Genomic DNA, 26,600 nt, shown 5'->3' with positions numbered 1-26,600 from the left:
ATTTAAGATGTTTTCATACTTTCAGGTTTGTGGCACCAAAATATTATCTCATGTTGCAAATGCATGAAAATACTGTACGATTGCCATTATATTACGATCATCTTACCCTCTCGAATGACCTCCTTGCAGAAATGTCCGTCTGATAGATGTACAGGAGTTCTATAGCAGAGAGGAGTCCGTGGAGCTGTCTGTGTTTCAGCAAATTGTCACCAGACATGTTGATAATGCCAGAGAAATCCTCCTCAGAGAGTGAGTCCACATTATAATTTATCACCAAGATGCCTGTTCTCAGTTAAATAACCATTAGAATCAAAATTGCTTGTCTTTGTGAATTTGATGTACAGATGTGATGAATCTGCATTGAATAAAAATCAGAAGTACTTTTAAATACGAAAATTATATATTACATTATATTTCTACTACTCAGGACTTTAAGTTGTAAACAAAAACATTTTTAAGTTGCCATCAGTAAAATATGGCTCTTTAACAATAACATTGTTTGTAGCCATAGGAAGCCATTACATCAGCAAATATAGAACATGGGCTGTGTCTGAAACCACTCACTATTCCCTATATAGTCCACTATATAGTGAGTTCACCATTTTGTTGTGCATTCCAAATATATAGTGAGAATTATTATACTCTATATATGAACTCATAGTATCCCACAATACATTGTGAAAAGTAGTGTACAACCGATGGTTTTAACAAAGCAATATATACTGTCATGCATTGTGTTTGTGCTGAAACAAAGAAAAACGCTGCAGAGAAAATGACCTGAGTAGTGTCCCGAAGTGTTTTTTCTTTTTGCAGTGAGCTAGTCCTCTACGTAGAACTACCTAGATAGTGAGTAGGGAGCAGTGAATGGTTGAGTGATTCCAAACAAAACCATGTTCTCTTCCACAAACCCATATTTTAGTGCTTACAAATTTCCTGCATATCAGTACTCCATAATGTCTGTGAATGTTCTCATTCGTCCAGGTCATAGTTATCTCTCTTTCAAATTAAATCGAAGGCAACTGGACTTGTATTTGTCTGTGGAAGACGTTTCGCCTCTTATCCAAGCGGCTTCATCAGTTCATCATGTATTGGTCTCTCTAGTCCGCACTAGTCTGACCCAAACGGTCAGACTAGTGCGGACTAGTGCGGACTAGAGAGACCAATACTGTATTTGTCTTCCACAGATAAATACAAGTCCAGCTGCCTTCGATTTAATTTGAAAGAGAGAGTACTCCATAATGTTAAACCTGACCTTGTCTATCACCACAGTATTAATTATATCTACACAATATAATGAAATTGTATGCGTTACACATTACATTTGTCTATTTATTCCTGGATAAAATGACAAATGGATAGCAAGACAAGGTACAAAGATGAATGTAAAATGTTATGAAATTAGCTTTTATTGTGTTGCTTCAGGAAAGACATTAGCACGTGACTTACCTTAGCGACATTGTAAATAGTTTACCTTGCCAGCAAATAACCCAAACTCTGCATCAGCATAGAAGTTTTAATTTAAGTTTCCTTCACCTGTGACATTGGGGCCATCCTTGCATTAACACAAAGCTGGACTGGCTCTGCCCCTTTAGAAAGTATGTGATCAGCAGCTATTGAGGTAACAAGAGTTCAATCCAGTAGATGAAATACAGTGAAATACAATATCTTGTATGTATTATATGTCTGACATCTGCATGTATAGTTTGGGTATTGAGTACATATTAACATATTCCTTGAATATCATCTTAAAAGTTTAGATTTTTTTCTATTTTCTACACCAGTTGGATTCCTAACGTGCAAAACATTTACTACAACGGGTGCAGACGCAAGCTGGTTCCTGCCTCCAGCAACATGGCCAAACTATTATCTTTCTTCAATTGTGCAGCTGCACTGATGACCTTCCAGCTGCAGAGCCTTGCAATAGACTCAATGAGGGACTATACAAACCTAATTTCCCAAGACCTGGTAGGAAAAAACATAAAAAATTCAGGCCAGTACAGTATATTTCAGAAGAGTTGTACAGACTACAGACTGGAAAAAACTGATATCAATGAAGTCTAGCTTTTGACTTAGAAGAACAGGTGGACACTTTTAACGTTGATTTCTTTCTTTTTCCTTGGTTTGCTCTCCCCCATCGTAGCGATCAGAGCACCCAGGCTTTGTACTGCATCTGATCCTGGAGGACAGGGAGATCAAGTTTGATCCTGACTTCAAACTGTATGAGGAGGCCCTCATTAATGTCTATGAGTTCATGCTCAGGTCTATCAGCATGGTACCTCGTGTGGAGACCAAACTGTACTCTGAGTGGGTAAGAAGAAATGTGTCTGTGTGTGTGTGTGGTATTTACGAAAAACACACTGTATTATCTTTCCCATGCAGTGAATGAGAAAGACACAAAAGAGGTATTTTGTTCCTCAGTAATTATATAGCCTAGTGTTCATGCTCTAAAGTTTTGCAGTGGTTGCTAAGTTTTCCATGCCGTTATACTATTTGGATGCCCTATTCTGTATTTTTAAAATCATAGTTACTAATCATGGCATTGCATCCATTGTTTACTTGTACCACTGAACCAAAAACGTTGGTTATCTGCATGGATGTAAACCCTACTTCATATTGTTCTTAGCCAGGCTCCCAGTATGGGAGCATCCTGAAGCCCATCATCCTGCCAGAGATACTTGAGGCCCAGCAGGAGGAGGTGCGCAGGGTGTTCTGGGCTGAGTGTGTCAAGCCCAAGGAGTATGTCTGTGAGTATGATAAATACGCCTCGCTGGTATCCAGGCGGGCAGAGGAAGATGTGGAGCAGTTCCTCAGTGAGCAGCACTCCTTCCAGGAAATCATGGTAGAGGTGGTGCACTACCAGCAGCTTGCTGACCAGATCCAGTACACATCATGCAAGGTACTTCATCAGCACCAAAAACTACTATTCAATCGTCCATAACTAATATATGACATTCATATTTTAGACAGGCACCTGCTGTTGCTACAACTTGGTCACCCTTGTATAAAAGACAGGTCTGATATAAGGAAATGACAACAAAATCAGGCAACTTAACATTCAGTTGATTTTGAGCATTTAATGTGTAGATAGCTGATGTTTCTTGACTCTCTAAATCCAGTGATAGCTATTATTCAGCATACAACACTACCTATAAATCCTGAAAAAAGAAGCAAATTTAAAATCTCAAAAGGAACAATCTTTAAATCATAATGAATGCCTACAACTGATTATGTTTATTTCAAAATGTGTTCTATTATAAATGATATTTATTGTGTTACTGACCTACACTGCTGGGTTTAGGTGGTACGTCTCGGCATGTTTGAAGTCCAGTCCCATAAGCTCATCCACTCTCTCGTCAAGCTTGCTCAGGAGCTACAGCAGAGACTGATTACACGCATGCTACAGAACCATCAGGAACTCAACAAGAAGTCAGTTGGTTCATTGTTTTCACTTTTTTATTCATAGCATCCATCGTAGCAGGAGAATGTTCTCACCACATCCATGAAGACATTGTAAAATGCAGTTGAATCAAATAATCATTTTACAAAAATCAATTTCTATTTGACACATAAAACTGAAATGTGTGTAAAGCATCAAGCAGTATCAGAGTTAGAGAGAGTTCAGACCTTAGTTGGCCACTCTGGAGCCTCAAAATAAACACTAGGGCTCATCCAAGAACCACTCATATGAACAGATTTGTACTTAGGTGGCATGTGCAAGTGATTTAAGAGAATTTGTGACACTCACTGATTCTCCCACACTTAAATACAATTTTCAAAATTCGAACAAAATTCACGAATAGTTCCGACCTGTCAAACAAGTTATGAACAGATAGATTCTTCACAGGGGGAAAATACACTAATTTTACTTAAGACTTATACTGGTTTAATCTGAATGAATCTACAAGAAGATTTTAATATTTTGATTGGAATATTTTATCACAGCAGCTCATGCATTTCAGTAATAGAAAATTCTCTCACTCCAACAGCTGCCTCAGGGTCTTTACAGAGGTTGCTGTACAACAATCTTTCACAATACAGTGCTTTTCTGATGACATGTCATTATTTTGGATCCTTTAATATGACTACGGACTTGCTGATTTCTGACAGCAGACTTGAATTTCCATTGTGTGGACATTTTTTTACTGTATGACTTTTTTTGAATGAACCTTTCCCACAAACAAAATGTAACAGGCAGGGGTGTTGATTATGATCGTGATAAAATCTCACAAACATGCACCTCCTCATGAACAGATGGTATTCATCAGTCTGAAAGGAGTGATTTACATTTTTGCAGTGAAAACAGTTTGGTGAATCCAACTTGGAACACTTATACTAACAAGCCTCACAGAATTCTCAACACAATTTTAGTACAATATGAATACCAAAATATTCTTGCATGAGGTCCAAATTGCTGGTCACAGGGGGTGTATGGTAGAACCCTTTTTGGTTTCAGATCCAGAGTTAGCTGCTCTTGCCCAGTGGTGCTTCTTAGCTCCAAGCTGTGCCATAATAAGATTGTAAGTCTGTGAAACCCTTCATGTATGTCACTGAATTAATTCTCTCCCTCTTACAGGCTCTGTAATGAATTTGAGAAGATTGCAGAGAAGGCACTGAGCACCCCACCTGACACACAGAAACTAATGGAGCTTAAGGTAACTACCCCATATTCTTGTCACACAACCCAGCTTGGTGCAGTGTGCTATGTACAGTTGTCTCTCACACCTCGTCAGCAAAGCAGTTGGGGCTGGCATTTCACATTAAAAACCCAGTCAGTAATTATTGATTAAATGTAGCATTTTTGGTCTTTTCTTTTGGTGAAGGCTGCTTTTTGTTAAAGGCTGTTGTACTAACATAAACCTTATGCTAACGAAAGCCTAGAATATTTTTAATTCTAGGCTTTCTTTCTTTTCAATTTGTTTTTCATTATAAAATGTTCTTGTAGTGTAAATAAAATACTACACAACTTTGTGTTGTTACCCTGTGCCCCTATTCAGGCCTACATGAACAAAGTGGAGACCACAGAGCTGCCTATGTTGGAGCAAAGATTGGCAGACTCCAACACACAGTTGTGTTTCCTGATGGACTTTGTCACTCTCTCACCAATGGACATGAAGCTCAACACAGAGACCATCCAGTGGCTTAAGCGCATGCCATCCATCTTTAAAGAACACCAACAGATCATTACTGAAAAAACAGAGCAATATCAGAGTGGCCTCAAGGTCTGTGTTTCTTTATCTGTCAGTCTATCATTGTCTATTGAATTACTTTTTAACAGAATCTGGATATTTTTGCATCCAACTGTAGAACTTACCAATTAAATAGATAATGACAGGTTAAAGTGAAAAAAAGTTTCTTGCTAGAAAACAAAGTTTGTGTTTCTGTATGTACACTCATTCCAGTTGTGCCGTGAGCACTTTGTGGAGGAATTGGACAGCTATAGTGTACAGCTGGTGGAGTTTACCACCTTCGGAGAGCTGACGGATCTCAGCAAGTACTTGAAGAAAGCACAGGCCCTCAATGCTAAACTTGAGTTTGCCATGGAAAAGGTACATCAGGACTTTATTGCACAAAAATATATAGTTTTATATACTGGAATTAAGTGTAATTATAATTGTTTTCAAACCATTATATATCATATAACATATTATAGCATATAGTGTATTTGTTTTTAAGATCCCCCCTCTTTATTGTGTGATTCAAAGAGTATCATCTTTGATTTTATTTTACATTCATTGTACAGTGTATTGCATTGAATTGCAGTATGTGTATTTAAATATTTAACCTCCAGAGGGCAGCATTGGCTATAATAATAATTCAGTCACAGGAGCTGTAATAGGCTTCATCAGGTGTTTGTCATCCATACATTGACACATATTTACCCATCCATCTATCTTTTTTTTGTATGTCTTTGTTTATTTCTTTTCTCCTTCTATCCTTCCTTCTCTTCCAATCCTTCTACCATTCTGGAAAGATGAATGATTTTAACCTAGAGGAGGAGGCCTACGGCTGGCCTGTTTCCCAGTACCCAGAGCGTAAGAAGATCCAGGACAAGCTCACACCTTTTCTGCGCCTCTATGAGACAGCCACTGATTTCCTAAACCAGTACGAGCAGTGGCTCCATGGGCCGCTCTCTGGTGTGAACCCAGATAAGGTACTAGCAGTGGAAAATAATGACTTTATATTGCCTACACATCAAAAATTGGAGAGTTTAGAATCACAGAATCAAGGTCAGTAGAGCTCTGACTTTCACTATATGAACATGAAAAGACTTGACATTGACATCCTTTATCTTTATTACAGCTCTAGTACTGCTTAGAATGCCATCATACAGTCCCTGAACTGCGTTTATTAGGATGTTGTGGGATTACTAGGGAAACAGAAATCTGATTTGTAGTTGTGCCAATGATTATTATCCTATCGTGTTTGTTGTTTGAAGTCAGGGTACTGGATATAATAGATAACTTTATAGTTATTTACATGGCCATTCATGCAGTCACTGGAAAGACCTGACAGATTACAGAAATACAAAAAAATATGTTGGAAAACTATAAGTTATCCTGGTAAAGTTGTTACTGTGCAACAAACTAAGTTTAATTAGGCTGCCAATGAACTGTAATATGAATGGTCATGTTATGGGAATAGCATGTCTCAGCACTGTGACAGCCTGGAACAGTGTAAGCCCTTCTGAGGCAGTTTATAAAGAAAGCTGAATGTGGAAAGGCTGCTACCGTTCACTTTTCACACTTTTCAGATAATTCCACAAAGTTATGATGTGTTTGAAGGATGCAGGTTGGATGTATGATATTTTTGCTCTTTTTGTGATATTAGTGGTGCTCGAGCTCTGCGCCACGAGTGATGCATTATTAGGTCCTCTAACCAGTGAGTGACTGAGTACTGTCAACGTATGTAAGGAACGGTGAACCTGTTCTGCAGTAAAAACATTCCATTAGAGCTAGTGCCCTCATGGTGGGTGTGTGTTCCCATAGATCAACTGTGATTACCAGCGGTGACAGAGGAATGTGAAAACAAGGCTTTGAAATGTTTGTTTGCTGTATTCTTTGGATGCTTTGAAAGCTCTCTCCCTCTTCCTTTAAACTGTTAATATGTAAAGACCTTCAGAAGTTCAGCTTTCATTAACAGCAACAATTCAGGATTTTAAAAGCTGCTTCTTCAACACACACAGACACACACACACACACACACACACAAATGCCTACACACAAATTTATGGATAGCTTTTCTCCTTTGCTGTGTCCATATAACATTTGTGTGAAATGTTGTATCTCTTGTTGGATTTAGAGATGTGTAAATCTCTATGTCTATGTTTCTGAATATATCAATATGTTAAAGCAAGACAACTCTCTTTTTTATGACAGCCATTTTGTCTTCTCAAAGCATAAAAACCACAAGACAAGATATGAAAACACAAAGTGATATAAAGTCAGAGACCACTTCCCTCTTACTTGAATGGGAAAGTGGTATTTATATCCACGGCAAAAGTCTGCCCAAAAGTCTGAAACCATTTTCCCATTCAAGTGAATAGGAAAGTGGTGTTGTGTGTGTGTATGTGTGTGTGTGTGTGTGTGTGTGTGTATATATATATGTGTATATATATATATATATATATATATCTACTATATTATATACTGCATATATGCATGCTGCTCTAGTTCGTTACAGTTTCTTTATAATACAAAACCCCACCCATGTAGGTAGAAGGGGATGTTGGCAACTACTGGCGCACACTATACAAGCTGGAGAAAGGCTTCTCTGAAATTCCCAAAGCCCTGAACATAGCCACCACTGTGAAGGCTAAAGTGGAGGACTTCAAGGAGCACATTCCTATGGTGCAGGTATGACCCAAACAGAATACTTTATTATCTACAGAAATCACAATAACATTGATTTTAATAAATCTTAGTTTAAACTGATATATCGTTCTACTAGAAATCTTTGTACTGCTCTTGCGTGCTTCATAGGTATTGTGCAACCCAGGCCTGCGTGACCGCCACTGGGATACCATGTCTGAAATGGCTGGCATCTCCCTAGGGCCACCTGATGACCAGGCATGTGTGGCACACTTCCTATCTATGCACCTGGAACAGCACCTGAGCAGCTTTGAAGGTATCAGTGAGGCGGCCAGCAAGGAGTACTCCCTTGAGAAGGCCATGGAGAAAATGGCCAGTGAATGGGGTGACATGGAGTTCAGCCTCCTGGTGTATCGAGAGACGGGCACCTCCATCCTGTCATCTGTGGATGATGTCCAGATGCTGTTGGATGATCATATTGTGAAGACACAAACTATGAGGGGCTCACCCTTCATTAAGCCTTTTGAGGTGGAAATACGGTAAGAAATAACAAAGTTTGCTTAAAAATCATTTTGCTTTGCTCGTTTGGAAAAGCAACTCACTAATATTATAAACTAAGTACATAGGAAAAAATTCTATAAACTCGCTGTTGAGCTACATTCAATACATAGACATTATAGGTCTAACAAACAGAGATGTATATTCATAGATTCTGAAACTGACTGCTGAATAAAAACTCCACAACATGTGGATTAATTAATGTACCTACTTACCCACAACCATGCCACCAGAGATCAGAGGACCTTAAATTGTTTGGAGAGAGTAATAAAAGGTCTATGTTAAAGTTTTAATTTGATACATCTGATTCTTACTGATTTAGATATTGCTAAAATCCTTCAATATTCTGCCCCACTCTGCAGAGGTCAGTGAGTCTTTCTCCCATGGCATCTGAGCTGGAGCATTTAAATTTGTAGAACAAAAACCTCTTCCTGAAGACCCAATTTGTTTGTCTGTCCCAGAATTGTACTTAAAATATTCTGCGCAAAACTTAAAAAACAGTGGTTTCAGTTGAGAATACTGTATAATTCATTCATTACTTTTCACTTTTTTCTTTATCTCCCTCTGAGTTGGGCAAATAATAAAAATTCCTCATCCTCTATAATTTCTGAGATTGTTGCTGCCAGGCACAGTTTGACACGAGACTCCCTGTAACTTTTAAAAATCTATTGTGCATTTTTGGGCAGGATGCTAAAGCAGTTACTGCAATGCCAAGTTTTTGTTAATTTTTTTTTTTGTAATATCACATGAAAACTTTATAATCCCATTATCTAGCATGGTGGGTGGAAGATGTTACTGCAGTGAGGATAAAGAAATCAGTTTGTCAGTATTCTGTACAAGGTGCTACCTGAGCCAATCCCATTATTCACTTGCTTGAACTAACTACATAGCATAGGATATCTGGCATTAAATGCAAAATATAAATATATATCTACTGTTCCCAAATGCCTTTCACCTCTGTGGAGTGATAATAATTAGAGGGTTCTTGTTCTTCCACAGAAGGGAGAGATTGATTTTGTTGAATGGAAAGCCTTGTAAGCCTTATTTTCAGTAGCTAATCAGTCACTTGAATTTCTTAAACCTTCTTGATATGGTAAAAACAGCAGATATGTGTGTTAAGTGATATAACTTATGATTTGTATTCCTATCCGCACGTTGTCATTTTCTCTTCTAGGGAATGGGAAGATAAGTTGCTGCTCCTCCAAGAGATCCTGGATGAATGGTTGAAGGTACAGTCCACTTGGCTTTACCTTGAGCCCATATTCAGCTCCCCAGACATCATGACTCAGATGCCTGAAGAGGGACGCCGTTTTACAACTGTTGACAAAACCTGGAGGGAAAACATGAAACAAGTTTCCCTGGTAAGTTGTTTGATTTCATTTTGTTTTGTTAAGATTTTGTTACTACATCAGGATGCAATAATGATTAAGGAGAGGGGTTTGACCATAAAATTAGCTTTTTCTTGGGTGGATTGGTTGATCACTATCCAGAAGAAGAAATCAGGAGGAGGATCTATTTTTCAGGGCAGATATTGCCAAGATAAGAGGAGTGTATTTCATTACTGACAGGATGACAATCATAACTATAAAGGGAACTACAGTATATAAATCACATATGTCAGAAATGACCATGAATGGTAATAGGTTTAGAATAAAGTACATTTTAGTGGGGTCTTGAAGGTTAGGATTGTGAGGTTGCATCGCTAAGAGTTTTGAAAATGTTGACAAATATTATAATAACTCATCTAAACATCTACTATAGAGGAACAAAAACCCTTCCCCAAAGTCCTATGTACGCAGACATCTACTGTCATACAACATCTAAGCAGAGTAATAGGGCTGAGCGAAATATCAAAAATATCAACATCAATATAGCTGATACTATTATGTTGAAAATATAAGAAATGGCTATATTCATCATATTAAATATGTGCAATATTAGCTAAGCAGGTCTCTCTCTCTCTTACAAACACACACGCACGTGCACACACATGCCACTGTCCCAACATCTGCCTTGTCAGTGCATGGTGCTGTAGCAAAGTTCATCACTTTCCTACACTCAGGCCTAACTCTTAGCATCATAAAGCTCCCATGTTCCCAAAGCTCAGCCATTTGGCAAGAACAATACCTCTGTCTCCTGGCCCTGAGTTCCCCTTCTGAAGGGTGTTTAGCACCAGCGGTAACCTTGTGACCTGCCACAGGGCATCCCTGAAACCAGACACTGTTGACAGGCTGATGCTCCTGTCACAAAACCTCCAGTAGAGACTAGAAAAGCACAGTGCAAATCTTCTCTTAAATTGCGCACTGTTTTTGTTAAACTTATTTTTATTTATGTACTGCTTTCATACTTTATAGCAAGATGCATGCTGCGTGTGCAATTGTCTTAAGTTAATACTACTTGTATAGTTAGATATTTCCAAGTGAGATATACAGTATGCTGTGTTTTGGTGTTACAAATAAATTCTGATACTTTAACATTATCCTTTGGTAAAGTTTTCATCGTATTGTAAATTGCAACTTGCCACAAGATATGAGTTTTTCAGCCATATCACCCAGCCCTACAGAGTTCAAAGAGAAGTGGCCTTCTCCTATTGGCTGCCTTTTGTTTCCAGGAATCATTTGATAGAGTGCAACAGTTAGTGAAATCACTGGACTCCAAAGACCAGCCAGTAGTGATTGGCCAGAACACTAAATCGCCCTTAACCCAGAAAAAAAGTTATATTTTGGTTGGTTGTATGGTTTGCAAGACTATGCCTGTTGTAATTGTAATTTTGAGTTGTCACTCATGAAGAAAGTACCCTTGTTAGATAAACACAAAATATAAGTAATCTACCTCTAAATATTTAGGACATACACAATCTTCTTAATAGTTTTTATCACCAACTCAATGTAAACTGGTTTAACAGTAACCAAAGGGATAGGTAAAGTTACACACAGTAACATACATGCCAAAAAAAAAAGAAACAAAGTTTCGGCCAATTAAATCTTGGTTGAATAGGAACGCCTACAATCATCCAAATGATGTATTGACTGTACAGAGCAATTTCCTACAGAATGTTTGTTGTGTTGTAATAATTTCTATTTAGTGACATGCTCCAAACCATGAAAGTTTGCCGGTCATGTCAGCAGAGAGCTGGTTTTAATGTTCAGACACAGCAAATAAGGTAAATCTGAAAATCCTTTTCTTATAACTTGTAACACAGTCAGGAGTCCTGTGGCTTGAACTGCAAATACAGATCTAAATTCAAGTATGACACACACAGCTCAGGCCTGGTATATTGCAAGGTAGTGTATTCAAACAAATATGAGATTGTCTACTATAATCAAACGAAAATCATTACACAGCTCTGACTTGTATCAGCATAACCCTGACTATAGGTGGAATAAAAAAACAAACTCACAAACATTCTCAACAGTGAGAGTGACAGCACAGGGTGAGAGTGACTAGAGTAGAAGGAGGGGCACAGAAATATATAGCAGAGGCAGAAAAGAGTATTTAGACAGAGCTAGGTAGGAAAAGACAGAGCAGGGAGAGTAGGGGAATAAGGAGGAAAAGGATTGAGAGCAAGACAAAAACAACAAAACGAGGATAGAAAGTGAGTGTTGCACCAGCCTCCTCAAAGAGTTTCCAAAGGGTAATTGGCGTCCTCAGTAGACCTGAAATGAGACACATCAATTTCAGGCAGTGTCCTCCAGAAAGCCCAGGCTGACTGCACCATCAAATAGAAATTATGGATTTTGTCTGGAAGGGGCAGGGCTGTACTGAGCCACAAAGAAAATGAGGTCACCAAGGGACAGGGAGCCTACACACAGAGATGAGCATGCATACTGTCTAGTCTAACGTGAGTTGTGTGCAGTTATGGAGCATGTTGGCAGAAATGTTGGTACTATAATATGGCCCTATTTCTTATCAAACTTTAGTTAAGTTCAGTGAAGTTAATTCAGTGTATGCATACAGTGTATGCACACTAGGTAATCACATACATTCTGTCAGCGTTCAACTTTTCAGATATTTTCATGTAAATATACAATTAAACCTACAGATAAATTAACAGGGACTATATACTGTATAATTTAATGGATGATTGTATTATATTTCAATAAATATTTATTTATTTAATCAAAATCATTTAAAATGTAAAGACCATACAATATTTAAAATACTGGTACTGGTGATTCTTTTTTAAAACATGGATCCTTTTGTGTTATTGTGTCATGTTAATGTACTAAGAACAAATTTATAGCACATTTGGTTTAGTTTTTTTCTCTCAATAGTCTCTTAGAATAACCTTTTAATGCACATCCAAAACAGTTACCTAATTCCTCCAGGTAAGTTGTAACCTGTTGCTCTCTCTCTCGGTGTATTAAAATACCCACTCTGCTCTTGCAGCAATGAGAAGCCATTAAGATCCTGAACTCACTGGTGACTACTCTACGAGAAAGACTGCACACTTGATATAACATAATGCCAATACTTGATCACTATTTAGTTTTTTAGTGTTAAGGAAGATGTGAGAACAATCTGATGCACAACATGTTAACATTAATGAATTTGAGGACCAAAAACTGAGACCCTTCACAAATTTTTTTAAGGATGTCCTTAAAAATGATTGTGACTCAACAATCACTTGTAGTTGTATGTATAGTGGTGTGCTCATTGACCTTGTAGTTCCTTGAATTACTCTACAAATATAATATGAATATAAAAAAAGTAATTTTTTTCCTTGATGCTAAGTAAGTTGCGATTCTCCGAAAGGAACTTCAGTGGTCATTTGGACGCAGCAGTTAGAAATTTATAAAGACATTTCTAACCATTTATTCTGGAACTGTAAGAAGACCTGCTTCCTATAACTTGAAAATTGTCTGAGGGGGAAAAATTCACACTGTTAACATCAGAGTTTTTGATGATTTTGATTTGATTTGAGTTTTTTTCTATGCCTCACTTGAGCTGAGTTTCTAACTGTCAATCTCTTGAAACCTCACATGAATAATTTAAGTCTCTTTGGGAGAGGAATCCATCAAAACATATTGCTTTACAACTTAATTGTCATGTCTGTGTTATAGGGTATCTCAGAGTTGGGATAGCACCTAATTAAAGAGGTGCACAGTTTTTTTTTTTATCACAAAATCAAAAAATGAATAAACAATGAATATGATTACAAGGCAGTACAAAATATATATGTGAAATATAAAGATTCAGAAACTAGAACACAGCCTACTTTTTACCAGAAGTGGCCTTTAATTAACCTGAGAGTGATTCTGATAGGGGTTTTTGTTGTCTATACAATGAATGGCTACCAATGTGGACCAGTAAATACTCTCTTCATAAAATTAGTTGGAAAATTACCTTTTGTAGTTATATATCCCTGATGATGTATGATGATCCCAAATGATAATTGTGGGAATCCTAGATCTACTTGCCCCCCAGGACATTGCAACAATGTTAATTCTCAACCCCAGTTATTTGTCTAAATAATTTTAGAAACAGAATTGATAATGTGTTTTGTATCGTTAATCTACATTTTAAATATGTTCAACTAGTGATGGGAAATATACCACTAGTAAAAGATGAATTATTGTGGAAAGTAAAATTCTAGCAAAAAATTATGTCTTCTTCTGAAAATCTTGCAATTTTTAAAGTTAATGATTCTAATTCACCACACCATGTAGACCAGTAATAGGAAAAACATGCCCCTGCATAGGCATATACTGCATCAAAATCTGACAAATAACACTTTCCTTCACCTCAGCAATAGCATTGGTCAGCAGTGCATAAAATTGGAATCATCTCAACTCCATAATACTACAGAACAGTGTAATCTAAAAGGCAGGCTAGGAGCTCTCCTACCCAAAAATCACACTAGGGTGTGTTGCTTTGCCCAAGCAACCACTGGGAGCTGCTCAAGATCCACTGATCTTCCAGCACCTTCACATTTCAACTTCATTTTCCTCCACTTTTTTATTTGCTGTCTGCTTTAATGTGTCATTTATCTACTATTGCATGCACATTTGCAGATAAAACGGCCAAATCAATTTAAAAGACTTATTTCAATGAACCTGCTTGCTTTTAACTACGCAGCACGCTACATCCTTGCCCCCTCTAATAAGCTCAGAGAGGGAGAAACAATTGACCCTCTAGTGCTCATGGGGAAGATGACTACCATATTGTTTACTAATAGACTCATGGATTCACCCGCTAATACCACAATGATATTCAGTAAAATAATGCCTCATTGAATATTACACTCACCCTTTTGACAGTATATTACTCTGCAGAATGTGCCTTGAACACACAAGACATTTTATGTTGTGGATGTGTGCTGTGGATCATTCGAAAACAAAGGAAAATACTTCTTTACGTTTCGTTTTTTCACCACACAGACTGCAATCCCTCTATATCAGCTATGGACAGTTTGTGTCCCTCGTCTGTATCTGCATAAAAACTACATTATCACACATAATACATGCATTAGGGCATTGTTATCCCTTCACTGTGCTCATGGATAGCTCCTGCTGGCAGACTGAATACAAAAATAACTCTTATTATATTGTCCTTTTCAAGAATAAGCAAAAATCACAAGCCTGATGAAATCAAAAAAAAAAAAAAAATCTACAAAAAGCTAGAATCTCAGTCCATCAGTCAGACACCCTTTGCCAGTGTAATTGTATGGTTCAGTGAAACACAATCAAATCAGGCCTTTTCTCTGTGTATCTAGTTCCTCAGCTTGGCTAATGACCTTGTTCATTTGATTTAGCCTTTAAAATGAGTGCCAGACATTGTATCTTAAGTTTTTTTTACTGACTACTACCTCATAAAAAGCAATCTAACATGGTTTTAATCCAAATTATTTATCATTACTTAAATTATATGGTGAGCCCTAAGGGAAAAAAGTGCCTTCACTGCAGTCATCATAAGAAATCAGAAATGATTATCTCATTCTGTATAGCCTTTGCAATTCCACAACATTCTCTTGAACAGAGCTTGAGGAGATTAAAAGTGCCTTTCAATGGCTGTGTCTCCTTTTAATGGACAGTGACCCTGTTACAAAGCAAAAACTGCACCAAGTCAAAGCAGTGTGATACTGTTTATGCTCTTTTTTGTTGCTTTTCCAATAACATTGATTTAGCTCTAGATTTTTCCAGATCATCTGTTACTGTAAAATTATTTGTGTTAGCCACTCTACTGAACATTGAAGATCTATTTCTTTACAGCTATATTTTTGATATGTGGATTATTTTGCCTGAACATTACATGTTGCATGTTGCTAGGAGATACACAGGAGATACTAGAAGAAATTTTTGGACATCCAGTTGTTTATAGCTACGAAGCAAAAACATGCTTAAGGAAAATTGATCATTCATCAAAGATGAAATTACATCAGTATTTGGAGGCTACCTATTCAACTATGTCATCTATTTCCCTTACATGCTGCTAAACCTGAAAAAATCTACTATAATTAATAATGATAATTATTAATGTTATTAGCCATCGTTATTATTATTATCAGTTACTATTTTTATCAGTAGGACTACTACAGTTGCCATTACATTACTATTGCTGTTACTACTGCTACTATCACTATTATTAATATTGCTATCATTGCATGTTCTTGTTCTTTTCCTCTGTGCTCTCTCACTCTCTCTCTCTCTATCTATCTCTCCAACCCAACCGGTTGAGGCAGATGGCTGCCCACCCTGAGTCCAGTTCTGCTCGGGCTTTCCTTGCCACTGTCACCTAGTGCTTGCTCTTGGTGGGAATTGTCGGGTCTCTGTAAATAATATTATAGAGAACGTCTAGACCTGCTCTATTTGGAAAGTGCCTTGAGATAAATTATGTTGCGAATTGGCACTATACAAATAAAAATTTGCGTGACTTGACTATGTGTGATTTAATTTAAAAAAAAACAGCGTTAAAAGACAGAAATAAGAAAGGCATGTTCCTATGTTACTCCACAGTAGCTCAGCATTATGCTCCCTCCTGCATTTTATTTCGTTTCCATTCAGAGGACAATATCAGGCTGTGCACTTCATTTCAGAATCACCAACGTTTTCATATGAACAGATTTAGCATATGAGCATTTTCATATGAGCAGGTTCAGGCATTCAGTGTCCAACCTTGAAGATTGGATAGACTTTTTATTTAGGCACTTCCTGGGGCTGACAGTTCCAGAGGATATTGAATTAGTGTACAGATGAGATGATATCAGAGCTGAAATATTTCATAGGTGCTAGACAGGCCTCAGGTAAAATCTCTATTACTGTCCCATCACAGATTTTTCCTGGGCGCTCTGTGACAAGTGGGCCTCACTGTGAAGCACAGAGTGGATGCTGCTAAAGGAAGATATTGCAGTTTTTTTAGTGTTACCTTCAAGGCAGCAGTGACAACACTGCACCACTGGAAAAATATGAACAAAACAAACCATCTTTCTTTCATATGTCTTCTTGATAAACAAACAATGTACAGTATGTTTTAGATTTTATTTATATCTTGGAATTAAAATGCGTGTGTAAGTGTCCAAAGACACTTAAGTGCAACACGTATCAATGTGATGCAGAGAATTGTGTCATTCACATACATCAGTTGTTATAGAAGTAGCAGCCATGGTACAAAAGTAAGAATGTGCCTATCTGGGGGGCCAATGTGATAAAATTGCTGCTTTTTTTGTAGAGATAGTGGCCTTGAGTGCTTCATTGGAAAAAGATTCAAAGTCCGAAGATGCCATGGAAATAGATATTTTATTAGCACCTGTGAAAAACTCAGAGAAAGCTCAAACAATGGAAACTACTACTAGGAAAAAAATTAGTCTACATGGACCTAAAGAATGTCAAACATACCCATTCGAGTATTTCAAATATATGTGTATGCATTGTTTGATGTTGGTGATGACAATAAAATGGTCCATGTTGGTTTTTGACATGAAACTATTGTTGAGGTAAAAGTGCTTGACCAAAGTGATTTTTTGCTGTAAACACTATTTTCTCCTCTCTGTGGTAGGACAAGCATGTATTGGCAGTGATAGGCATCGAAAAGATGCTGGAGAGGCTGAAAAAGTCCAATGAGCTTCTGGAGATGATCCTCAAAGGTCTGAATAACTACCTGGAGAAGAAGCGTCTCTATTTTCCTCGGTTCTTCTTCCTGTCCAATGAAGAGCTGCTGGAAATCCTCTCTGAGACCAAAGACCCCACAAGGTAAACAAGCAGAATATGCCCACAATCATAATTATGTGTTATTATATTAATCATTATCCTTGATTACAATTAAAAGCATCAGCTGTTGTGTGTAGTTGGTATACCCTGAGTGGTGGTGGTGGTGGTGATGAGCAGCACCATAGTTAGTTTTCAGTTCACTCAACATCTATTTAGAACTATAAATAATAATAAATAAACTTAAACTACAACCTAAACCAGTTTCTGTACCACACTATGTAGCGAAGGAAATGGTGAAGACTTAAAGATTCAGACAGAGATTCAGCACGTGAAAGGAGCAAATCTAGAAAATGAAATAGAACTCAATTATGGCCTTTGAGAAACTGATGTTAGGGCTGGGAAATATTCAAGCAACAATTGGATTTTATTTACCACCACTGTGTTCCCCCAGAAGCCAAGTCCTCACTGATAACCAACTTCTGTCCCATTTCACTCAGGTCGTTTGGTTAAATGTGAATCCAGACAAAATATGTTCCAGCCTCTTACTTTCTCCCTGCTTTCTATTTCTACTTTCGTTTTCACTCTGCTATCCCTCAATTTTCTCTCTGACTGCTGGGATGCGTGTGATTTTTTTTTTTTTTTCAGAATTTGAGTTATTGGTCACTGCATTGTTAGACTAACAATGTAAGAGGACTCTTTCTCGTAAAGATTGAGACAGGGCTGATGTAAATCCTCAACAGTAAAGTCTATCTTTAATGGGAGTGCATGGGGAAAACTGGCTTTAGCCAGCAGATGGTGCCGGCAGAAGAATAACACAGTGTCCTTGCTGAGTCGTTATCTTTTGGGGGTATAAAGAGCTGTTGTCTGTTACTTAGAACTAAGCTTGATCTGAACATATCCACTGTACCTATGTCATGCTTCTCTGGTGCCAGACTAAACCAGTCACCAGTTCTTTCCAAAATAATCTTATCTTATCTTAGTCTTATCTAAGGGTTCACTTACTTGCAATTTTTCTTTTTTTTGAGTTGTAAATTTCTGAAAAACTACTGAAAAAACTACCATGGTAATTTGCCAGTGATGTAGTTATCTCATTAACCCTAACCTCTAGTAGTGGTAGTGAAGTGGAATTGCAGCTATGTTCAGGGCTAATTGTCGTATAACATGGAACCTGATTTTAAAAAAAAAAGGAAGACTGGGGACAGAATGTTGTTTTTTCATGCTTCATGAAAAAGCATATCCCCCTATATTTCACAGTAGGGGGACAGGCATTCAAACTGAGTGCATCATTATTTTTTTATATAATAAATGCACATTTTAAAATCATTACCAGCCACAAACAGCATGGACACTCAGTATAGATGTGGACTAACAAACCACCCTCACTGTAGGGCCACCTTTAACAAGTAAAAAGAACCCTATGGTAAGAATAGTGAATATTAAAGCATCTTTTAATTTATTCAGATAGTATTTGTACAGTTTTTGTGTTACTCTCAAGTCTTTCACGCTACTGTCTTGAGCTCTATTTTTTTAAGCGCAAGAGAATATCAGCATCCATCCCATGTCCATTTCTTTTTTATATAAACAGGAGAACTGACTCAAACCAGAAATGGTTATTTTCTATAAACAGGGGCTTATGTACTGTAGCAGCAGCAAAATTTGTCTTCGGGATATTGATCCTCATATACTGATAACTTGTGACAGTTGTCTGCGTGGCTGTGCAGTGAAAACTGCACATAAGCTGGACATAGGCTTCAGTACTTATATGGCCATTGTAGTTAGCTGCATTGGTTTAAATGGAAATAGATCAGTGTTACAAGATGTCACTTCCTATTTCAAACATTAGATCAGATATACTACAGTGTATATATACTAGCGATATTAGAAAATACCATAGTGATTCCATTTTCTTGCCTTTCTCTGCTCCAGGGTGCAGCCCCATCTGAAGAAGTGCTTTGAAGGCATCGCTAGTGTGGTGTTCACTGATGTGCTGGACATCACTCACATGAAGAGCAGTGAGGGTGAAGTGGTGCAGCTGCTGGATATCATTTCCACCTCCAAAGCCAGGGGGCAGGTGGAGAAGTGGCTTCTGGAGCTAGAGAATGGCATGATTGCCTCGCTGCATAAGGTGTTGTGTGAACTGTTATTGCACTTTATTGATTTTTCACTCATATACACGTCCAAGCAAATACATGTGACCAAAGTTGAGCCTGCACAATCAAGGCCTCCCCTAATGTCCTTTCAGCTATCCTCCATGATGCAGAAACCTGGTACTAAAAGTCTCTGTCCCTCCATTTTAGGTAATCGGTGAGGCAATCCAGGCATACCCCAATGAGTTGAGGATAAACTGGGTGCGTGCTTGGCCAGGCCAGACTGTGCTGTGTGTCTCACAGGTCTATTGGACGAAGGACATCCATGAAGCCATCAGTTCAGGACAGAGGGTGATCAACTCTATATTGTATTTGTTTACAGTTTGTACAGTATTGTCATTACATTCGAGAAACAGTTCAGAAACAGATCATTTAACAACATCCAATGCTATTTTGAAGGTATGTCAAGAATCCTTAAAGACTCCTCTAACTATTTGGATAGAAAGATAGCCCATCCTCTTTGCTTACTATTTCTAAAGTTTGGTTCAATTACTTCAAGATCTTTTTATTGTGCAGCAGACACTTTATTTTGTTTTTTAACAAAATAAAGTGTCTGCTGCACAATAAAAAGATCTTTAAGCGCCACAAGCAGCCCTTCATGTTTTGCAGAAACAATTAAATTCTGTAGTTCCGTGATGTCTGTATGTGTCGAAGCTGTAACCATGGTAACAACTGGTATCTGAAATACATCATCTACAGTACACTCTGATGTTGCATGATGCCTGTATCAAAGTTGTAACCATGGCAGCATACACTGTGCAGTATACAATCTCCTCTGACAGAGGATGAGAAACACTCTAAACAAAAGATTTAAAAGGTTCCCAAAATGAGGTCAACACAGTCTGATTACTCTTGGACAAACTGTGAGACAAACAGATTACCTCTCAATGAATTTGTTACTTAGAGTAATGACTTACCCGGTGGCACTACCTCCAAGCTATTATCTAGAGTGTTTCAAAGCACTTTGGCTTTAAACACATAGACAAAGGTGAATATGGGTTGAACAGCTGGTGTGAATGAGAATTACAAACTGTAACATGTCTTATTTAGTTCATATAGCCAGCAGAGTTTTATAAAGGTGCACAGGGAAGTCCTATATATAATATACCTCAAGACACAACAGTTTGTTTCACTTCATAGGGTGAAGATCATGCCCAGCCAGCAAAAGCAGTTGTGTGATGTCTTTCTCGTAGACATCTCGACAGTGATAGACTTGATAGCTGTGCAGGGTTTAAACTTGTGACCTTCAGTTTATAGATGGGGCCTTGATAGCATCCCCTCTCTGTCTTGATAAACTCCAACATGCTCTGCCTTCTGTTTAATGATGCCTCTCTCCCTCAGGCCCTAGACGCCTACCTGGAGCAGAATAATAGACAGATTGACGACATTGTGGCACTTGTACGTGGCAAGCTCTCCAAGCAAAACCGCGTTACCCTCGGAGCCCTTGTTGTGCTGGACGTTCATGCCAGGGATGTGCTAGCTGTGCTGGTGCAAAAGGGAATAAATGACGAGAATGACTTTGAGTGGCTTAGCCAACTACGCTACTACTGGGTGGTAGGTGGAATGGGTAGATTTGGTACAAGTCTTTAGGGAGCCATTCGGCCCACAATGATAACTAAAGTTAATGATTCAATTATTTATTTCATTCATAATTAATACTAAGTGATTGACCTCAAAATTCTGCATCACACCTTCTGCAGGAAAACCACCTCCAGACCAAGATGATCAATGCTGGTTTGCCTTATGGTTATGAATACCTCGGGAACACACCACGCCTGGTCATAACTCCTCTCACTGACCGCTGCTACCGGTAAAGCTTCTATACACCCACCCTCAACAGTTCACTGTCTGCTTTTTTCTAAAGTTTATCTATTTGCTAGTCCCTGTGTTGAAGTGCAAAAACTGCCCACATTACAGTATGAAGAATAAGGTGGTTTTGGTTTGTTGGAAAAGCCTTCCACTCAGAAACTGCCACCTTTTACAACACAGCTTTAAAAAGTATTGCTCCAGTGAGGCTCTCAGAACATTTCACTAAACTTTTGTCATCAAGCTGGAGTGGACATATTCTGACATGTTCCTGTTGATAAAGATAGTGAATACAATGAGGAAAATCATACTTTATCTAAAATCACATTCTACGCTTTGTCCTGTCTGGTCATACTCTTTCAGCACTTTGTTTGGTGCCCTCCACCTCCATTTGGGGGGGGCACCTGAGGGCCCAGCTGGCACAGGAAAAACAGAAACAACCAAAGACTTGGCTAAAGCTGTGGCCAAGCAATGTGTGGTCTTCAACTGCTCTGATGGACTGGACTATATTGCTCTGGGCAAATTCTTCAAAGTGAGTCATTCTCTAACTATGACTTAATTAATTTCCTCTACAACTAGTCACACCTATAATTTAAATTTAAACACTCATAGACTTTTGAAAGCATACTCACTTATTGAAACAACACACACAGTGAAACAGTGAGACACTAAGCCTTTTTCCTACACCTAAGTCAAAGCAAGCACAAAAAAATCTTTTACTTCTAATAATTACTTAATTAAGTAGATATCCCCACATACTTTTGCTCTCTTCTCTGATGTAAGTGTGCCAGCACAGATACATCCACCATACAAGCATAACTAAGAGCATTTAAAAAAAAGTATGATAATAGAGAATGACACAGGGGTAAAAATCCACTCTATTTTTATTTTCTCTTCTCGCACAACGGAATACAAACATTAAAATATCAGTCTATACACCACTACAACCTGTCCTCACAAATACAGGATAATGTAGGGCGGTGGTACAGGTGTATTTGCGCACCATTATGCAAATCAAATGTATGCAGTCATTTCCACATGTAGTCCTGCTACAATTTCCTGGTACCAGAAGTGTAGAATATTAAGGTTTGTCCTTTCAAAAACAGCACTCCACTGCACTGATAGATCAGGGGGCCTTGTTTAGTGCCCCCCAGTACTGCTGCAGTTGATCAGTCAGCCAAAAAAGTCACACTTAGTGATGCAAAACAAACCTCCCATTTTTGTTTACAGTGAAATTGCTTACACCCTGCTAAAATGTCCTCCCACTTGCTCTACTAAAATAGCTCACATACACAGGCAAAACTTACTCATACTTGCTATTTAAATTTGTATTGGTGATTTCTGTGTGTATGTGCATTGATGTGTCTGTGTGATCAGGGCCTTTTGTCCTGCGGAGCTTGGGCCTGCTTTGATGAGTTTAACCGCATTGACTTGGAGGTGCTGTCTGTGGTGGCTCAACAGATTCTCACTATTCAGAGAGGTTTGTGCTTTTTTTTTGACATTTTGGCTTTCTTTCCCTTTGATTCTTGTGTAAGCTGGCAGTGTACCAGAAACAAATTTGGCGTATTCTCACCAGTAAAAAAGCTTTAGAAACTTTAGACTACAAAGAGGTGTAACATGGAGCTAAGGCTATTTGTGTAGGCTGGCCAGCAGGACTTCAAGCACAGCTTTGTTCACTGCAGCACAACAACATATCCTATGGGTGCTATGAGCATTGAATGACTTGCGTCATAAGATACAAGGGCCAAGAGGCCATACGGATTTTTCTTAGCCTGTAACTGCTAATAGGTTTCTGTTACTTAACTGCTGCTACTACTATTTTATATTGTTGTTTTTAGATCAGGAGTTTTTCCTTATCTGAATTATGGATCAAGAGTGTTGAATAGAGGGCTGTAGGTTTTAATGTAAGACTTTTTAAAACTTCTATCGATATGTGCGCAAGCCCATGACATGTCTCTGATGGGCATGTGCATTTGTCATGTGATATGGCATACAGGTATGGCTGACATGGCATCTACAGATATAGTCCTCAGGGCGTGCTCATTACAAAAAGTGTCCAAAGAAGCAGCAATCCAAAACTGCAGTGGGAATAAAGAAATGAGAAGAAATCTTATCAGACATACACATAGCTATAGGTCAATGCATACCATGTTGTAACTGTATCTGTGTATCCAGGAATTTCTGCCCATGCTGAGATGCTGATGTTTGAAGGAACAGAGCTAAAACTGAACCCCTCCTGTGCTGTGTTCATTACTATGAATCCTGGCTACGCTGGACGCTCTGAGCTACCAGACAACCTCAAGGCACAGTATCAGTTCTTGGGCATTCCTTCTATTTTAAATGTCTATTCTAAACTATAATTTTTGCAATACATAGTTGAGGAGTTGAGGGAGTTGTTTCTCAACTAAAAGTAGTTCAAAATATAGACCGGTTTTATGCTTTCTCCAAACTTTACTGATTTAAAAAGTGCTGAAATAAAACAGGAAATATCATAACTTTAGAACTACTTCAGGTCAAAATGTTTTTGAACATAAAGCATGTTTCCATTTAGCAAAACTGTCTCTTTGCACCAGGCTCTGTTCAGGACTGTGGCTATGATGGTACCGGACTATGCAATGATCGCAGAGATTGTGCTCTACTCGTGTGGCTTTGTGACTGCACGGCCCCTGTCGGTGAAAATTGTGGCAACCTATCGACTCTGTTCGGAGCAGCTGTCCTCACAGCATCACTACGACTATGGGATGAGAGCTGTCAAGTCTGTGCTCACTGCTGCTGGAAACCTCAAGGTATCAAAACAGAGTCACTTTGATATGATGGAATTTTTTGTTGTTTATCTGAATATTTTCCCCAAAAAATAATTCCAGTCTGTTGCAGCATAACCATGCTGCCACTATTTGTTTTTCAATTTTTAGATGTCCCACACTGCTATTGTGACATTTTTTAGAATTTAAAGATGATTTCTTTTCAGGGAAGTAGAACAATCTTTGATCATAGAACAACAGTAAGAAGAGTGCCTAATTGGGGTGCAACAATTTCTCAACTCTTGCTCACTGTGTTGCTGAAAGTAGAGCTGAGCTAGCCAAAGGAAAACAAGCACATAGCTGAGTGTAATCTTGCCTCATCCTCAAAACAGATTTTGGTAAATTTTTAATGCAGAGGAAGCACGTTTGTTTTAATACATATTACATTTTGCTAGTATTGTGATATTATTTGGATTGTATGTACAATTAAAAATTCCTTTATTCCACCCAAAATGTGCATCTACTCTGCAGGAGTAATCTTTCAAACACAGTGAGGAATCTGAGTATTGGCCCATACCTGTATACTTTCTAAACACAACACAACAAACTTTTGACTATCTTTTATTTCATATACTGTAACATGGGATATGCCCCCACTCTAGTGACCTAATGCATAGATGTATTTTTTTTTCCAGAAGGTTCTATCTAGAGCTGTCAATTAGACCTCTAGCTACAGCTAACTTCTTGAATGTTTTTTTGTCAGCTACATTTGGCACAGAGAAACTTTACTTTATCATAAAGCCTCATTATTCAACTGCTTTTCATCTGTCCCTATTTTACCATTGTTTATGTCTCTTATTCTCTGCCTTTTCTCCTCCCTCCTCCTTGGGGCAGCTCACTTTTCCAGAGGAGAATGAAGACATGCTGTTACTGAGATCCATTATTGATGTCAATCTGCCCAAGTTCCTGGCCCACGATCTGAAGCTGTTTGAGGTGCGATAGAGTGGAGCTCCTCCTGTCTTGATTAACACAGCAGTACACATCAACTGATGTCAGCACGTTAATTCCAGCCAATTCATCAGGAACAACCATGAACAAGGATTTCAGTCTGTTTAAGTCGGAAGTTTTCACTAAAATGTGTGTTTGTGTGCGTGAATGGTTGTTTGCACTGACTTTCTGAATATGTGTGTCTGTCATTTGTCTGTCCTCACCTCAAACATCTCAAGGTGAATGTGTTTTTGCATGTCAGTAAACTTAAATTTCCACTGTACCACAAGATTCCCGCCTCACTGTTCTTCACCGACTTTTCCTATCCACCTTAGGGTATCACCTCTGACCTGTTCCCGGGGGTCCAGCTGCCAAATCGAGACTACCGCGTCCTCCTGGAGGCCATTGAGGAGAACTGCCGACACATGAACCTGCAAATCACCGATTTCTTCGCTGAGAAAATCCTGCAGATCTTTGAGATGATGATAGTGAGACATGGTTTCATGCTGGTGGGTGAGCCCTTCGGAGGAAAGACCAGTGCCTACCGTGTGCTTGCAGCAGCCCTTCATGACGTCTTTGAAAAGGTATGATGTTCGGAAACTATATTTCTTATTTTCTTAAATTACACTTAGTATTGATCAATAGCTACTTCAAACCACTTTATTTTCTTGGTGGTTGCATTCCTGTAGTTGTCCTTGAGGTCCAACTTATCTGTTGTGTTCATGTCAGGTATTAGCCTGGGGAATTTGTCAGAAAATTAAAAAAAAAAAAAAAGCATTATATTCAGATGGTTGACCATGCATTTTTTAATTGTATTTCATTATGAATTTTGATCGGGTTTCCTGAGTCCTTGGGACTAACTCAATCTGTAAGAAAATCTCTAAACCTTCATGTCAAGTAAAAATATGCGTTATAATCAATATCCAAGGCTTATCTGCGCTACATGTTTGTCTCAAGTAAACACATCCATCCAATTTGTCAGAGCTGTAGTCTTTGTTTAGTAGTTATCGATCTCACAGAGAAGAGCAGAACTGGCTTGTTGTATTTACATGGCTGAGAGGGCTGAGAGGCATCCCACCAAGGAGACAGATGAAGGCCTGCTGATGGAACGCCTGGGAACGCTCCATTTATCATCGTCATCCTTGTCGCTGCACATCCACTGATCATGTCCAACACCCCTCCCCTCGCTATCCTTTTTGTATTGTTTTTTTGTTTTTTTTTCATCAGCAGCTCGCTCTCTCATTGTTTTTAACTCAAAGCGACACCTTGTCTGAAAAGCCTTTTTTCGCAGTTTTTGCTTTTCTTCCTCAGTTAGCAGAAGTCCTGTCATATGAACATTACTCCTCTAAGCAATTTATGAGTCTTGGCATCGACAAGTTAGTCAAATGAGCTGCTGTTATGCTCATT

At 38.4% G+C, this 26,600-nt stretch overlaps 1 protein-coding gene across 1 annotated transcript in view; it reads left to right on the top strand.

Moving 5' to 3' along the window:
* Nucleotides 1-26,600, top strand: part of dnah7 (dynein axonemal heavy chain 7) — a 72,534-nt gene that overhangs the window by 2,652 nt on the left and 43,282 nt on the right. Inside the window, exons 5-27 of the mRNA XM_022741294.1 lie at nucleotides 130-249; nucleotides 1,782-1,965; nucleotides 2,141-2,308; nucleotides 2,624-2,896; nucleotides 3,299-3,426; nucleotides 4,574-4,652; nucleotides 4,995-5,219; nucleotides 5,400-5,546; nucleotides 5,972-6,151; nucleotides 7,713-7,853; nucleotides 7,980-8,347; nucleotides 9,541-9,727; nucleotides 17,361-17,554; nucleotides 19,439-19,637; nucleotides 19,810-19,950; nucleotides 21,001-21,213; nucleotides 21,360-21,469; nucleotides 21,829-21,997; nucleotides 22,843-22,945; nucleotides 23,641-23,768; nucleotides 24,039-24,251; nucleotides 25,101-25,199; nucleotides 25,529-25,777. Of these exons, the coding sequence (XP_022597015.1) occupies nucleotides 130-249; nucleotides 1,782-1,965; nucleotides 2,141-2,308; nucleotides 2,624-2,896; nucleotides 3,299-3,426; nucleotides 4,574-4,652; nucleotides 4,995-5,219; nucleotides 5,400-5,546; nucleotides 5,972-6,151; nucleotides 7,713-7,853; nucleotides 7,980-8,347; nucleotides 9,541-9,727; nucleotides 17,361-17,554; nucleotides 19,439-19,637; nucleotides 19,810-19,950; nucleotides 21,001-21,213; nucleotides 21,360-21,469; nucleotides 21,829-21,997; nucleotides 22,843-22,945; nucleotides 23,641-23,768; nucleotides 24,039-24,251; nucleotides 25,101-25,199; nucleotides 25,529-25,777 (4,018 nt within the window). The remainder of the gene's footprint in view (nucleotides 1-129; nucleotides 250-1,781; nucleotides 1,966-2,140; nucleotides 2,309-2,623; nucleotides 2,897-3,298; nucleotides 3,427-4,573; nucleotides 4,653-4,994; nucleotides 5,220-5,399; nucleotides 5,547-5,971; nucleotides 6,152-7,712; nucleotides 7,854-7,979; nucleotides 8,348-9,540; nucleotides 9,728-17,360; nucleotides 17,555-19,438; nucleotides 19,638-19,809; nucleotides 19,951-21,000; nucleotides 21,214-21,359; nucleotides 21,470-21,828; nucleotides 21,998-22,842; nucleotides 22,946-23,640; nucleotides 23,769-24,038; nucleotides 24,252-25,100; nucleotides 25,200-25,528; nucleotides 25,778-26,600) is intronic.

This window comes from Seriola dumerili, unplaced genomic scaffold, assembly GCF_002260705.1.
Source record: "Seriola dumerili isolate Sdu_G_001 unplaced genomic scaffold, Sdu_1.0 BDQW01000052.1, whole genome shotgun sequence".
NCBI lineage: Eukaryota > Metazoa > Chordata > Actinopteri > Carangiformes > Carangidae > Seriola > Seriola dumerili.
The sequence above is the reverse complement of the archived record's forward strand: the minus strand, read 5'-3'. Positions and strand labels throughout refer to the sequence as shown.